The sequence below is a fragment of the Propithecus coquereli genome, unplaced genomic scaffold (genome assembly GCF_000956105.1).
Source record: "Propithecus coquereli isolate 6110/MARCELLA unplaced genomic scaffold, Pcoq_1.0 Scaffold71, whole genome shotgun sequence".
Lineage (NCBI taxonomy): Eukaryota > Metazoa > Chordata > Mammalia > Primates > Indriidae > Propithecus > Propithecus coquereli.
Window position 1 is genome coordinate 5,579,264 of NW_012153174.1, and position 14,683 is coordinate 5,593,946.

A 14,683-nucleotide genomic window follows, 5' to 3' on the forward strand; every position below is an offset into this window, starting at 1 on the left:
TAACAAAGTTGAAAGAGTTCTTTAGAAACTCTCTCAACTAGATGGAGATCAGTAATCTGAGATGAGCAGAGCAAACTCAGCTATTCAGTGAAACATCAACACCTTTTGCTTCACATAGGAATAAGACTGAGAAGAAAGTTCCTCTATACTAGATTTCTCCGGCATCAAACACCAAGGATGCCAAGACTTTAGGACATTCAAAAGTCATAAAAATTTCTTCCTCTCCCATTTTCCTGGTGCCACCAATGACACAACCCTTCCCCCTAGCAAGAGCATTCTCATCCCACCCTACTCTGATTAATCTCTTTCAACACACTTCTTCTTCTTTTTTGTTTTTTTTTGAGACAGAGTCTCACTGTGTTGCCTGGGCTAGAGTGCTGTGGCATCATCCTAGCTCACAGCAACCTCAAAGTCCTGGGCTCAAGCGATCCTTCTGCCTCAGCCTCCCGAGTAGCTGGGACTATAGGAATGCGCCAACATGCTCGGCTAATTTTTTCTATATATTTTTAGTTGTCCGATTAATTTTCTTTCTATTTTTAGTAGAGACGGGGTCTCGCTCTTGCTCAGGCTGGTCTCAAACTCCTGAGCTCAAACAATCCACCCGCCTCAGCCTCCCAGAGAGCTAGGATTACAGGCGTGAGCCACCGCGCCTGACCTCAACACACTTCTTATCGGCTTTCTCTAGTCCTCCCAGTGCACCAGTTTGCACAGTGAGTTTTTTTTTTCAATCCCTTATGTAAGAGTCAACAAAGTTCCTTATCCTGGATATTTTATTGATGGGAATCCTGAAATCAACCTGTTCAGTTACAAATTAATATTGTGCTCTGTTGAGATTCTCCTACAGAGCAAGATTTCACGTGTCCTAAATAAATTCTATATATGACCAGAGTAGGTTTGCTTAATGCCAAATGTATGCTTTCAATCAGTCTCTCACATGCCTCCTATAAATTTGTTTGCTGTGGAAAACTGTGAAAGTTCCAAGCTCACTCTAAATTACATTCCTCAAGAGATATCCATGTTTTTCTTCACCGGCCACTAAGGCACAAAAGGAAGGAATGGTATTTTTGAGAACTCTATGCAAATATTCCTATTAATACAAAAGGAAAATATATAACTTGTGATATTAAAATGAGATGGATTAAATAATTTCATTACAGTATGAATATAGTTGGTATTGTTTAACTCTGTTATAAAGTATTAGTAGTAGTTATTTTGCTAAATAAATTCATTTTGCTAACCATTACTCAGCAGAATAAATCTTGCTTAATCTTACCCTGAGCTGGTTGGTCTGTGCTTCTATTCCCAGATGAGCTGCTTTCCTTGGTTCCACCATTATTACACGGTTCACTTTGGCCAGATGCAGGGCACTCTCTCCTGCTGCTAACTTCGCCGAGCTGCTGACAATCATCACGACTTACTGAAGAATCCAATTGGCCCTGTTCTACTTCCTCTGAAATCAGAGTGATATTACTAATTCCATCAAGTATTTCATTATGATCCTTATCACTTGTACCAGAGTTGTCATTATCTATTGCAGTAGGTGAAGACGGAAAAGATATTAAGTTGACTTTCATGTAATTTTCTTCTTTCTTGCTGTCAACTTCTGTTTTAGGTGCACAAGTATCTGTATCACAGCTTTGTGAGGTATCAAAAGTCCAACCCTGAGCTTCCCAATACTGAAACTGTTCCAAATAATACCAATACAGTTGACTATAATGTTGCTCCCATTCTTCCTTTGTATCAGGAAAGTTCCAAGGTTCAGCAGACAGTGTTTGATCTGGATGTTTTTCTTGCCAGCTTTGCCACAACAGTCCTCCTCCATATTCATTCCAATACTTTTCCCATTTCTCTGTAATCTCTAGCTTTGGTGATAATGTCTTTTCAACAGGAAGATTTTCTGTTTCAATGTCTTTTTTGCTTTGAAGTTTACATGTTCTGGTAGTCTCATACTGTTCAACTTCAGATGGATCATCTGAATCCAAAATGTCATCTTCTTCATATTCTTTTCTCCAAGATTCTCGCATAATTTCATTTAAGTATTTCTTCTGATGCTTTTTCTTTTTCTTTTTTATTTTAACTTTATTTCTAGTATTCATAGACACCTACACCAGATAAATGATAACTTGAATATAAAATGCACTTCATATATTATAGAAGAAAGTAGAATCCAAGTCTATTTTGACATTAAACAAAATACTCTCAACGCCACACTCTGGGCTTTTAGTTACACAAATAAGTGACTCTTACTATTTAAGTTCCCAAGAGGAGAAAAAGTCACACATGGGACATATCACGATTGGTAGCTTTGGTTTATTTGTAAAAAGAGGTAGAATGCTCCAATCATGAATGCATTTGATCTGGAATAAAAAGTAATTTGTACACTTGTTGTAGTGGCTCATGCCTGTAATGTTAGCACTCTGGGAGGCCAAGGGAGGAGGATCACTTGAGCTCAGGGGTTCGAGACCAGCCTGAGCAAGAATGAGACCTTGTCTCTACAAAAAATAGAAAAAAATTAGCTGGGCATGGTGGCACTTGCCTGTAGTCCCAGCTACTTGCGAGGATGAGGCAGGAGGATCACCTGAGCCCAGGAGTTTCAGGTTGCAGTGAGCTACGATAACGCCACTGCACTCGACCCTGGGCAATAGAGTGAGACTCTGTCTCAAAGAAAAGGAAAAAAAAAGTAATTCCTTGTGACACTTTATAAAGAAAACTAAGAAGTAGAAATAATGAAAGCAAATTAATACTTACCTCAAAATTTTTATGTGCAGCTATCCCACCAAATTGAAGTGGCAACCCCATACTTCTCATCAGTTCGGCCTCAGAATCAAGTTCATTTTCATCTAAGTCTATGCCTTTGCTGTCACATGATTCTGCAGTACCATGGGAATGACCACCTTCCTCCTCTTCCGTAGTGTGGTCTCCTACACACAGCATTTGTTGGCTTAGTTTTAAAGAAAATTTAGAGGCAGGTTTTCTTATCGTCATTTGAAAGAAGAAAGTGAGATCCAGAGACATTATATGACTTTCCCAATGTAAAGGTATACATATGTTACAATTTTTAAGGGGGAAAAAAAAGAATTGATGGCAATATAGATTAGTAACAAAAATAGCCAATGAAGAATCAAGAGACAACTTCTCAGCTGGCTCTGCCTGCCACTATCCATCCAGATGCCCATTCGACTTGCACTTACCGAGCACGTGCTCTGTGCTGAGCACCGTGCAAAGCACTGAGGATGGAAACAAGGGAGGGCAGGGTGACATAATCCTGCTCCGTGGAGAAAATGCTTACATGTTCACACTCTTTATCTGTAAAACTACTGAATAAAATCAGTGGATTTAAAGTCCTTTTTTGTGGAATTATTTTAGGAGCTGTTAACAAGAGAGGTGAGAGGTATGTGTTCAGGCACCTCACAGACACTTCAACACAATTGGACACTTCAACCACAACTGCGTCCTGCGATTCTGTGGAAGAGCCGATTTAATGAAAGGTTTCTGCTATTAAAAGTTTGAAATCCACTGAATTGGAAGATTCTTTCAAGCTCCTTGAGTCTAGATCTTAAAGAAAAACTGTTTATTACAACAATCAAGTTTTACTTTACCCTAATATGGTTATCTAAGAGACTGTATCACTAATTGAACAAATGCCATTCAAGTGCTCAAGGGCTCTATTAACTGTTTAAAATTTGAGATAACAAAAATCATTTTATATATTAGCATATTCAATTAGTGGTGAGCTGCACTCCAGCCAGATGATCTCAGGCAACAGAACAGTGACTCTTACTTAGCAGAAATGGAGACTTTAAAAGAGAAATCTCATATGTAAATTCTATCAAACAGGCTCCTGCAAGAGGAAAAAAGACACTTCTTTAAATAACACCTATTTAAACCACTCACCATTCCATTCAATGAACTTATGAAAGCTCAGGAGAGAGCAAAATGAGAAAAATGAATAAGCTAAGTTTTATTTTCCTCTTGTGGTGTGCATATTATCTTATGTTCAGTGGGAGCCTAGCGTTTACAGAAACCTTTTTTGTCCAGCATAGCACTGAAACACAAACCAACATTTCATCCAGTGATCAAATGAAGAAACAAAGATTTGTCCCATCATTGTGAGAGTTAAAAGGATTTTCAAAGGTAGCCATGGCACACTGTACTTGGGCTAATTGGCTTCTAACTCCATGCTGCAGCTTTCTCCATGTCTAGAAACAAAAAAAGTCTGTGTGGAAGGACAAATGGAGTAGCGAAGTATGAGAGAGACAAAGCGAGGCTCAACGGACAGACAAATTCTATTTGTACTCGGGAAAGTTAACCCAGATGACTGCCTCTTTATTTCAGGCAAAAGACTATCGATGTTCACTTGGAATTTATCCTGCATCTTTTACCTATACAATAAAATTCTGATGAAGAAACTACACACTCCTTACTTTTCAAAGCTTCGAATTCCAGGTTGCTCTTATGTAATGACAACAACTTAGAAAGGAATGCTTCACAGGACAAAAGAGGCTATATCAAGCCCACATAGAAGGTACAGAAAAATAAAAGATTGGCTAATAGAAGAGATTCTATTAATAGAACCATGTTATAAAAAAATACTGTTTATGATTACAGGATTATTTGGCATTTATCATATTTTATGCTAACAAATTAACATAATATTATAACAAATTATACATAAAGTAATACAGTATTGAGGTTAATTTTAGCAAAAAAGGGCTATAGAGTTTTATACTATATTACCTGCATTGTTGCCACTGTCTTTGACATAGTAGCCTTTTAATCCCAAATTGCACAATTTTCGATCCCTGTGAAGCAAATTAAGCAATCCATATTAAAACAAATTAAGCCATAAACTTAAAGGGGGAAAAAAAGCTCAAGTTAGCATAGATTAATTAATTAAAAGGTTATAAACAGAAAAGCAATCTACTAATACATTTTCCTCACTTATGATATAGAGATACATTTCTCATGGAATTTTTATGAGGATTGATAGCATATGTAAAATATTTAACATAGTACCTAACACACGGTAGCATTTGTTATATAACTACTAATTCTTGAAATTAAGTGGCATTTCTCCCAGATATTGGGCAAAGAATCTGTTCTTTGTTATGATACCTAAATAATGAGGTGTTCTCTAAATTTTGTTGTAAGAAGTCAATATCCAACAATATCCAATTTCCAACAACAGTGGAAAGCTTTGGCTTACACACACATAAATCCATATACAGATCCTAATCCATTTGCAAGTAAGGCAACCTATCCAACATAAATAGTAGATAAGATATTCAGTTTGAGCAAAGGTTTTTTGAAGACTAACAATGAAATTCTTATTTAAATATCTTATCAACCTGAAAAATAAACCGAGGCAAAACAATTCAGTCTCACAGATTATCAAAAACAGTGAATGAACTTTTCTTTACATCCCAACTTCTAAGATTTTTCTTTATGTACTGTGACTGGATATTATCAAAATAAACCTAACAGAACACTTTAGGCCGGGTGTGGTGGCTCACGCCTATAATCCTAGCACTCTGGGAGGCTGAGGCGGGCGGATTGTTTGAGCTCAGGAGTTCGAGACCAGCCTGAGCAAGAGTGAGACCCTGTCTCTACTAAAAATAGAAAGAAATTAGCTGGACGACTAAAAATATATAGAAAAAATTAGCCAGGCATGGTGGCGCATGCCTGTAGTCCCAGCCACTCGGGAGGCTGAGGCAGAAGGATCACTTGAGCCCAGGAATTTGAGGTTGCTGTGAGCCAGGCTGACACCATGGTACTCTAGCCTGGGCAACAGAGTGAGACTCTGCCTCAAAAAAAAAAAAAAAAAAAAAAAAGGGGAAGTTTTTCCTATTAGATAGATCTTCCTACCTATAAATTCAACTGTAATAAACTCCATTGTAACTGCCACAGTAAGGTCAATTGCAAGTCATAACTAACCTTATTTTACTAATGGAGCAATAAATATAACAAAGTAAAATTCCTGTGTACCTGATCTACTTCATATCCTCGTTTCTTTTTTGGGAATACTTGATAATATGCAAAGTAGGTGGTGACTCACAGCAGGACAGTGAAGGGGGTGATGTGCAAATGAGCTCTGGCATCATGACCACTCCCTCCCTCCCCAAGAACATAGGCACTGGGGCAGGGCAAGCAGAAGCTGCACAGAGGGCACGGGTGGTGTGCCCACCAGCACCCACAGACATGGGGCACTGAGGTGTCAGGTGGAGGAGAGGACCAGTATGGTTGCAATACTGGTTATAATGAACAAATAAGTAAATGTACTGAGGATAATAATAGTCGAGATTCTCCTTGTTGAAGTTATTTAAAAACAAGGTGGGCTCAAGACAAGTCATTTAAAAACAAGGCAGGCTAGAAAGAACCCTGAGGTGTTGTTGGGCCAACGCTGGAAGTATTGTTATAAACTCATGGTATATAAGTTTATACACACAGTGGATATGAAAATAGTTTTATATGTGTTATGTATGTATGTATGTATGTGTATGTGTGTACATATACACATATACATATTTATGTACGCATGTGGACGCATATATACCCTGCCTAACTGTATCTATGGAGAAGGTACAGGCACAATAAGCACAATGAACACCCAGCTTTTGGTTTCTAAATACTATTCTCCACTAAGGAACCAGGGTGGCTTGGAGAAATGGCAATTCCTGGTTAGAGCATGGACTGTGAAAGACAGGTCTGGGTCATCTTCTGCCAGAAGGTTGTGAAGCACTCAAAGAATGCTGGGTACACACAAAAGGACAAAGGAGCCACCTCAAAGAGTCTCCCATTGGCTAAATCAGAGACAACATAAGCACCAAAATAAATAATGATAGCAGTGGAATATAACCTGTTAATAAACTAAGAATCCAGAGTCCATGTTAACATAAACAACTACATGGGGAGACAAGGGAAAGTGCTTCTTACAGAATGCTAATTAACAGAAGGAATGCAGAAGGAATGAAGGAAACAAGGCAACCTTTACAGAGGTAGCTGATTCAGGTGGAAGCTGCTGATGAAGGCTAAGGCTTGTAGGTCTGCTGGAAAACAAAATATTGGTGTAATAGTGGAATATGCTCCCACAGATACTGACTAATACAAAGGGAGCCATTGTGACTTTCCAGTAGAGAAACCTGGCAGGCAGCAACATCAGCCATGGTGGTGCGCTGCCTACATAAAGTGCCTCCTTGCTCATACAGAGCTGGGCACAGCATCATTTCCGTGATATTCCTGCGAAGGCATGACCTGTGCTCCTGAGGAAACATAAGATGGACCCAGGTTAAGCAAGGTCATCTTACAGAATGTTAAGGCCATGAAACTTAAAATCCTGTCTGCATCTTGCTCTCAAATGGTTCAGAAAAAGACTAATGATTGTGTTTGTGTGTTTATATATTAACATATATCCCTATGGAGGGGAAGAGATGGAGCAAAGACAGTTAATTGTTAATAGTCGGTAAATCTGGGCAAGGAGAACAACTATTCTTCTAAGTTTGAAATTATTTCAAAATGAATTATCTAAAAATTAAATAACAAAAGCTTTTTATAACACAAGCAACTTTATATAACAAAAACCAATAACCCCACCATTACAGCATTTTCCTATGTTCTATTCTAGGCTTTCTACATGCACACACAAAATTTTCTATAATCATTGTGTAGTTATTTTGTATTCTGATATGTTAATTTAACATAAGGTATTTTTTCATGTTACTACAGAGCCCCTGTAACAATTACTTTTAAGAACTCCATAACATTCCAATTACGTCTTCTTTATACAGATAATGTACAGAAACTTGAATGAGCAGATGAAATAGAATACTACTCTAATTAGTGTTAAGACAGTTTTAATATAATGTCCTTAGAAAACAGAAATTAGTTACACTATTACCTCATATTTCCTGCCTTTGAGGAAAAGTGTTGCAATACTCTTATTTAATATGAGAATCAACTCTTAATCCCTGAGAAGACATCTGGCACCCATGCTAATGCTCATTTTCTATGTTTTCTGCTACATGACACTGATCTTTTAGTTTAATAATCTATTCTAGAATTTTCGTCAGCAATCAAATCTTCTGTTTTTAGATTTTGAAACACTTCTTTTTCCTGTCTTGAAAGTCAGGGTTACACTTATGAGCCCCTGAACTTCTAGCATGTTTCCCATCTCCACAGAATTCTCAATGACTATTGGCAACCATTCCAAGATACTATCTCCAAGTTCTTTTCATTCTAAAGGGTTATAATTTGTCTAAGCATTAACCGATCTAAAGGAAAAAGCCATTCTTTTCCCTTCACCTATTTTGAACTTGGAATGTGCTCCTTAAAGTGAAGTAAAAGTTCTAAGAATATGTATGAAATTACCTGTAATGAAAAGAATGCATGTTTTAGTTCAAAAAGACTAAATTCAATGTAACTGGTGATAAGATAGTTAAATTATTTCAAAAGTTGTTTTAATTCAAATCTAGTCACATAGTGTTTTCTAGAGGTGTGATATGAAAAATTTTCTCAACTTTTTATATTTCTTAACTTATATTCTCTCTTTCTTTTTACAAAGGGGGCTTCATGTAAGCAGCACCAGGACCCAACCAGGCGTAGGCTAAGAATTAAGCATGTAGCCTTGGCTGGCATTGACTGGAGGCTGACTCTTCTTTTTTGGCCTGTACCTCCAACACACAGCCAGGTACCCTTTTCTGGTGAGCTCCTTTGTCCCATGCACAGCACTAGCCTGCAACCACTCCAGGGAAAGGGTCCAGCTTAATAGGTCAGGAAAGGTCCTGAGGAAGGAGTAGAAAGATATTTCTTTATGGGTAAGAGGTGAAACAGGTGTCCAACATTATTACTAGTATGTTCCAGGGCTACAGATAATTTAAGGCAGAAAGATCAGCAATAAGAGAGAATACTAGCTCTTAAATTTTTATGAAAACACTGTTTCTTACTTATAACTTTTGAGTATCTCCAAGAGCATTTGTCACTGGGAATGGCGTATTTCTAATGCCTGGTATTTGAAGAATTTGCCATTGTATTTGCTAAATATTCTCTGTAAAGCAATCTTTGAGTTTGATCAGAGTGTTAACTCTGATCCAGCCCAATGACTAAGGATGAACTAATTTCTGAACCTGACACATGTAAAGGTTAAATAAAACTTAACTACTGATTTGAACTGTAAATCTGGAGACCTGACCTAGATTGCAGTAACCCCACCAAGATACTGCTCTCCTTAGAGCTCTAAGCAGTCACCTGAATTCTCACCACAATACCTTTGAATACAACAATTATCGATACCATGCCTATGTCATCTCTTTATCACAGTACCTGACACTAGGGTGGCCAAAATACATGCTGAATAAATGATTCTTGGAAATCTCTGAAGTACAAGTAGCAATTCCTCTACTGCAAAGGGACTATGAATCAGTTTCATTTTCAAGTAGTAAAAGGAAAAGGAAGTCCTTTCTGCAAGTGCTGAAACGGGATCATAGAAATTTTATGTGACTTGCACAAGGGCACATGACTGGTTTTTGTGAAAGCAGACAGATGTTCTCTGAGGTCTCTATTCTCTTAAATTCTAGCTCTGGAACCTATTGGGAAGAAAACACATCAAATGATTTTGTTATACTGTATATGAAATACTCTAGAGATCATCACTAGGCACTGTCACATGAATATGATCAGAGGTACATACAGGCTTTTCAGTTTCCAGAATAGTCCTTTATCTCAACTAATCTATCTTATTGCTTAATTATTTCAGTAGGATGTAGTGACTTCTTAATCAGGGATATTCAATGAAATCATATGTTCTATATCAACTGGAAGGATAGTAGAAAAGCTCTAGTGTCACACAGATGTCAGGTAGAATTCCAGGGCTGCCACTTACTGGCTATGTGATTTTTTTAAGGCCACTACTGAGATGCCATTTTCTGCCTGAATAAAGAAGGATAACAAGACATACCTCCTCAAGGGGCTGCTGGAAGGCTTAAATAAAGGCTTTTTAAAGAAAAAGTTATTCTGAGGCTTGTTAAAATGGTAAGAAAGGCTTTATTCAGAACAATTGTGACAGGCATCAAGACTATGGCAATAGGGGAGGGGGGAGAGGTGAGGGGAAGAGAGAGAGAATCATGCTCAACTTTGAATACAGCAAAGACAGCTGGGGCTAGATAGCCAATGAACAGAATGAGGGGGGTCAGTGGATGGAAAATTAGTAAGAGGAGACATCAAGGGCAGGGGGCTTCTTGCTAAACAACTTAACAGGATTCTTGCTAAAGGCAGGCCAAGGTGATCAGATAGATATCAAAGGTGGGGGAATTTTCACTAAACCGATTTAGCAGGATTCTTGTTAAAACTGGGCCAGGCAGGCTAAAGACAAAGCCCAAAGGACGAGACCTAATCAGAGAGAGCTCAGAGGAGCCTGAATAAAGTTTGGTCAAGGAGAGAGTCTCTGTCAGTACGAAATGTAAAATAATTAGTTACAGCACTTAATATGCCATCAATTAATCCAGTGGATTTTGCCAATACTAGTGGATACTTTTTAGTTCTCGTTTTGTTTGATATTTTAGCAGCTTTCCAATACTCATAACTCCTTCACTGAAACACTTGGTGGCAGTGTACTTGGGCTTGCCTTCTAGCAGTTTCCCAGTTAATACACTTCTCTTCTCATCTTTAAAAAATGCTGGAAGTCCTGACTGGGCTCAGTGGCTCATGCCTGTAATCCCAGCACTTTGGGAAGCTGAGGTGGGAAGCCTGCTTGAGCCCAGGAGTTCGAAACCAGCCTGGGCAACACAGCAAGACACTACTTCTACCAAAAAAAAAAAATATATATCATACAACAAATGTTGGAATTCCGCAAGGATGGATCCTGCTCCCACCTATCGCCCAAATTAATCACTTCAATTAGTATCTAAGGGTGAATGGCTCAAGTTTTTAACACTAGTCCAGACTTCTCCAGAGCTCCAAATCAACGTGTCCAATCGCTTGTTCAATCTACTCTTGAATGTCTCACAGATACTCCAAAATCGAAAAATACAAAATCAAACTCATGATCTCCTGATTCCTGCTCCAAAATAAAATCCATGATTCTCCAAGGATCCCTACCTCAGTGAAAGGCAGCAATACGAATTAGCAACCAGGGAGTTACCCTTAAGCTGGTCTCCTCCTTCACGTCCTTTCTCTCTTTCATTTCCCCACATCTAATCCAACCCCCAATCCCAATGATTTCTCTCCTACCTTCCCCCTTTCTACTGCCATCTATCCTAATCCAAGTCACAAGAATCTCTTGCCTAGACAATGGCCTTAAATGGTTCTCTTGCTCCACACCATCCTCCACACTGCTGTCACAGTAATCTTTTAAAAATGCAAATCTGATCATGTCACCCTCCAACTTAAGGTTTTCCTATAGTCTGTTTACAAAGTTTTGCATGTTTTGAACCTGCCTACCTCCCCAACCTTATCTCCTTTCTTTCCTAGTCATTTTGTTCAGTTTCCCAGGCTTTCTTTTGCTCCCTCAAGGCCTTTACAGAGTTCAGCCTGCTAAGAATGCTCCCTCCAGAAATACCTCAGTTTATCTCCTTTAAACCTCTTTCCAAATGCTACTTCCCAAAGAAACTTTTGTGACCTTATTTGTTATCACAGCATCCTGTACTTTTCTCTCTTACAGCGCTTATAACTATAATTAAGCAAGTAATTATGTAAACAGTTGTCTTAATTTAATATTGATCTCCTTTGCTAGAAAGTAAACTCCATACATGTAGGGACTGGCTGTCTTGTACCCCAGGCCTGCCAGCATACTTGATACACAGGCGCACAAAAGCATTCACTGAATGAATGTATGATTACGTGCATACCTGACTACAAAGGTGAAAATACTTTTAATGTTAAATTTAACATGGTGTTTCGCTTCTTCTTGGGTTAATTTTCAGATTACTCCACAAAATACACAATAAAAAAGAATTCCTTTAAACTTAAATTCTACTACATTAAACTATAATAAAGTCTATAACATAAAATTCATTTCCACAAGGATTTGAATCTAACAATATGCATGCAAGATCATGGTAACTATTCCCGTTTTAAAGATAAAAAAAAGATTTAAGTGGCTTAATTTACACATTTACTATAAAGAAAAAAATCCTTACAATCCAATTCTCTTGTCGGTTTTTTTCCTAAGCACTTTTTTCCATGTAAGGCAATTTTTATCTGAAACAAACATTTCCCCAAAATAAAGCTATCTCAAAAACTGATGTAAATACAGTTAAGCCTTTTATCTTAAATGATTAGAAGTTCTAAATGCGTGCATTTGAACTTGAATAGATTCCAAGATTTTAAACAAGATGTTAAACAAAGCAAGTTACTCAACTTTAAACTTTCACCTTTTGATGTCACATCTATTAGAGATTTCATTTTACATGTCACTTTCCCTCAATTTTTAAATGCCCTCTAAATTTATAAACATGAGATGACATTTATCAGCTACCACCTTTTTTCATAAAAGCCTATAAAGCAGATGTAGTCCTTCGCTTAATAATAATGGCAGCAGGCGACCACTTCGTAATGTCTGAAGGCTTCTGGTTTGTTTTTTTTTTTTTTTTAAACATAACCTTGCCCAAGGGTCAAATACTCTGGCTGGTTTCGGAGATCAGTTATAACTACGTTTGCAACACCTACATTTCTGGGAAAGGATTGTGCTAGAAAATGAAGACAAATTCGTTTCTACTTACTCTACAAATGCCCTGGAGCAGAGGCAAAGGATCTTATAATCCTCATCCCGGTCTTCAATGAAGAGAAACATTTCGGCCACGCGGCTCCACTTCTCGCAGCACATTTTACCACCTCAGAGGCAGTCCTGCCGTACCCAGCTCGGGCCGGGCCTCCGGGGCCTCTACTCGGTTATTGGAGCCCAAAGATAGGCTTCGCGGGCAAGCCCAGAGTCAGGGGTTAGGAACAGGCCCGGGGGCCGCTCGCGCCCGGAGCCAACCTGGACACCGCCACCGGAAGTGGCTCCAGGCGGCCACGGGAAGGGGCGGGATGACGGGCGGTGTCACATCCAACCCGGCCCGGGCTGCAACCGCCGCTCTGGCGTTTTGCTTGCAGGTTGCTTGGGGGAAACCGGCCGCGAAGTGTTTCCGCCTCACTCGGCCGCTGAGCCACCGAAGAGCTCCCACCGTCGTTCGTGGGTGAAGGCGAGCCACCCATGCCCCCTTCTGTCCGAGGTGCGTCGGTCCCCGCCTTGGCTTCCCCGTGCTCCTCCCGCCCGACGCCGGGTCTCGCTGGGTTGGGAGCGGCGAAGGCCGCGCGTCCAATCTCCCGGGTCGCCCCGGAATCCCTGGATTCCCTGGTCAGGCGGGCTCCGCTTCCCACCGAGCTTGGCGTTCGGCTCGGGAGCCAGAGTGGCCGGGTGGGGAGGTCCTACCTCCCCTGGGTCACAACTAGTCTGTTTTCCTCGGCCCGCATCTCCCCTCGCGCTCTAAAACCTCCAGTTGGGCGCGTTTTGTCTAAACTTAGCTGGAGGGCGAGGCTTCTCCAACGTCTTGAGAGGCCTCTAGGCTTGGCCAGTGACTTCCTGAGTCCGGGACCCAGTTCGAGCTTCCTGTGTGTAAAACCCAAAGGAAAGTGTGGTAATCCCGAGAGTGTAGTGAGCACGCCGCGTGGGTAGTGGTTAGACGAGTGTTCGCATCCAGACAAACCAGGCTTTAAATCCTGGCTTATGCCCCTTTTCTACTCGTGTGACCTGCGTAGCTACTTTTTTTTCTGAGCCACATTTTGATTATCTGTAAAATGGGGATGATTAATATTAAGTACTTCGTGGGGCTGCCGAAAGGACTCAATGAAACAATGTATATGAAACGTTCCATTTATGTTATTAATAGTTTGAGTCGGTACAGACCTTTTAGGTGCCAGGCAGTCTCGGTCCCTGGGGGTTGTAGCCTGTGAAACAGGTCTCTGCCTTGAAGCTGCTAATTATGTAATAAAAATACGTACATGTGCACATAAATAGGATGGAAAAAACTGGAACAGTACTGCTGGATTTGAGATGGTCTGTATTTGGTGTCTGGTGTTTGTTGAGACTGCACCGGCAGCTTCCTTAAAGAAGCAAGTTCAGACTTGAAAGTTGTTGGAGCGCTTGGGACGTGGTTTGTGCTGTTAAATGCCGATATGGTAAAATCCAGACGTTCAGTATGGTCATTAGTATTTTGTCCGCATTTGCTAGTGGGTGGAAATACAAGGTTAATTTTCAAATGTTTTTTCCCACGTCCTTACTGCTGCCCTACTTTGAGGTCAGAGATACGTTGATTTTAGTGATTCGAGGTTAGAGTGCTGCAGAGTTAACTGGTACAATATAGATGTGCAGCATTATTGGGATGAGTGGCCGGGTTAAAAAATAACAGTAGGATGGTAATTATGAAATAGAGTGGAAAGTTAGCTAAAAGTTGAAGGGCATTCTAGGATTTAAAAGAAAGAAAAAATCTTGAAAGGTAATTTATATTAGAATCTTGAGTTTGAAGCTTGAAATTTAAAAGGTATTGTTTTAATGATAAAGGGATTGAATTTGCCAGATATCTTGACTGAAGTATTAAACTGCAGCTTTATTCATAGTTTGAAGTAGAATGCGTATTCACTAAAACTGAGTGCTATATCCTTGTTAAACCATTATTAAATATATGAAAAAGAAAAGAGAAATTTTTTTCTTTTT

The 14,683-nt window shown here is 39.5% G+C and overlaps 2 protein-coding genes across 3 annotated transcripts in view; one reads left to right on the top strand and one right to left on the bottom strand.

Moving 5' to 3' along the window:
* TGS1 (trimethylguanosine synthase 1) overlaps nucleotides 1-12,988 on the bottom strand; it is a 46,712-nt gene extending 33,724 nt beyond the window's left edge. The window contains exons 1-4 of one of the 2 annotated variants that reach the window (XM_012661455.1): nucleotides 12,711-12,988; nucleotides 4,738-4,802; nucleotides 2,749-2,921; nucleotides 1,274-2,102 (exon numbers count right to left, since the gene is read on the bottom strand). In XM_012661455.1, the coding sequence (XP_012516909.1) occupies nucleotides 1,274-2,102; nucleotides 2,749-2,921; nucleotides 4,738-4,802; nucleotides 12,711-12,814 (1,171 nt within the window). In that variant the 5' untranslated portion in view covers nucleotides 12,815-12,988. Of the gene's footprint in view, nucleotides 1-1,273; nucleotides 2,103-2,748; nucleotides 2,942-4,737; nucleotides 4,803-12,710 lie in introns of those variants that run through there. The other variant, XM_012661456.1, reaches the window with a different exon arrangement.
* A 98-nt stretch (nucleotides 12,989-13,086) lies between these two features.
* Nucleotides 13,087-14,683, top strand: part of TMEM68 (transmembrane protein 68) — a 37,099-nt gene continuing 35,502 nt past the window's right edge. Inside the window, exon 1 of the mRNA XM_012661457.1 lies at nucleotides 13,087-13,202. The gene's annotated coding sequence lies outside the window, so the exon portion shown is untranslated. The remainder of the gene's footprint in view (nucleotides 13,203-14,683) is intronic.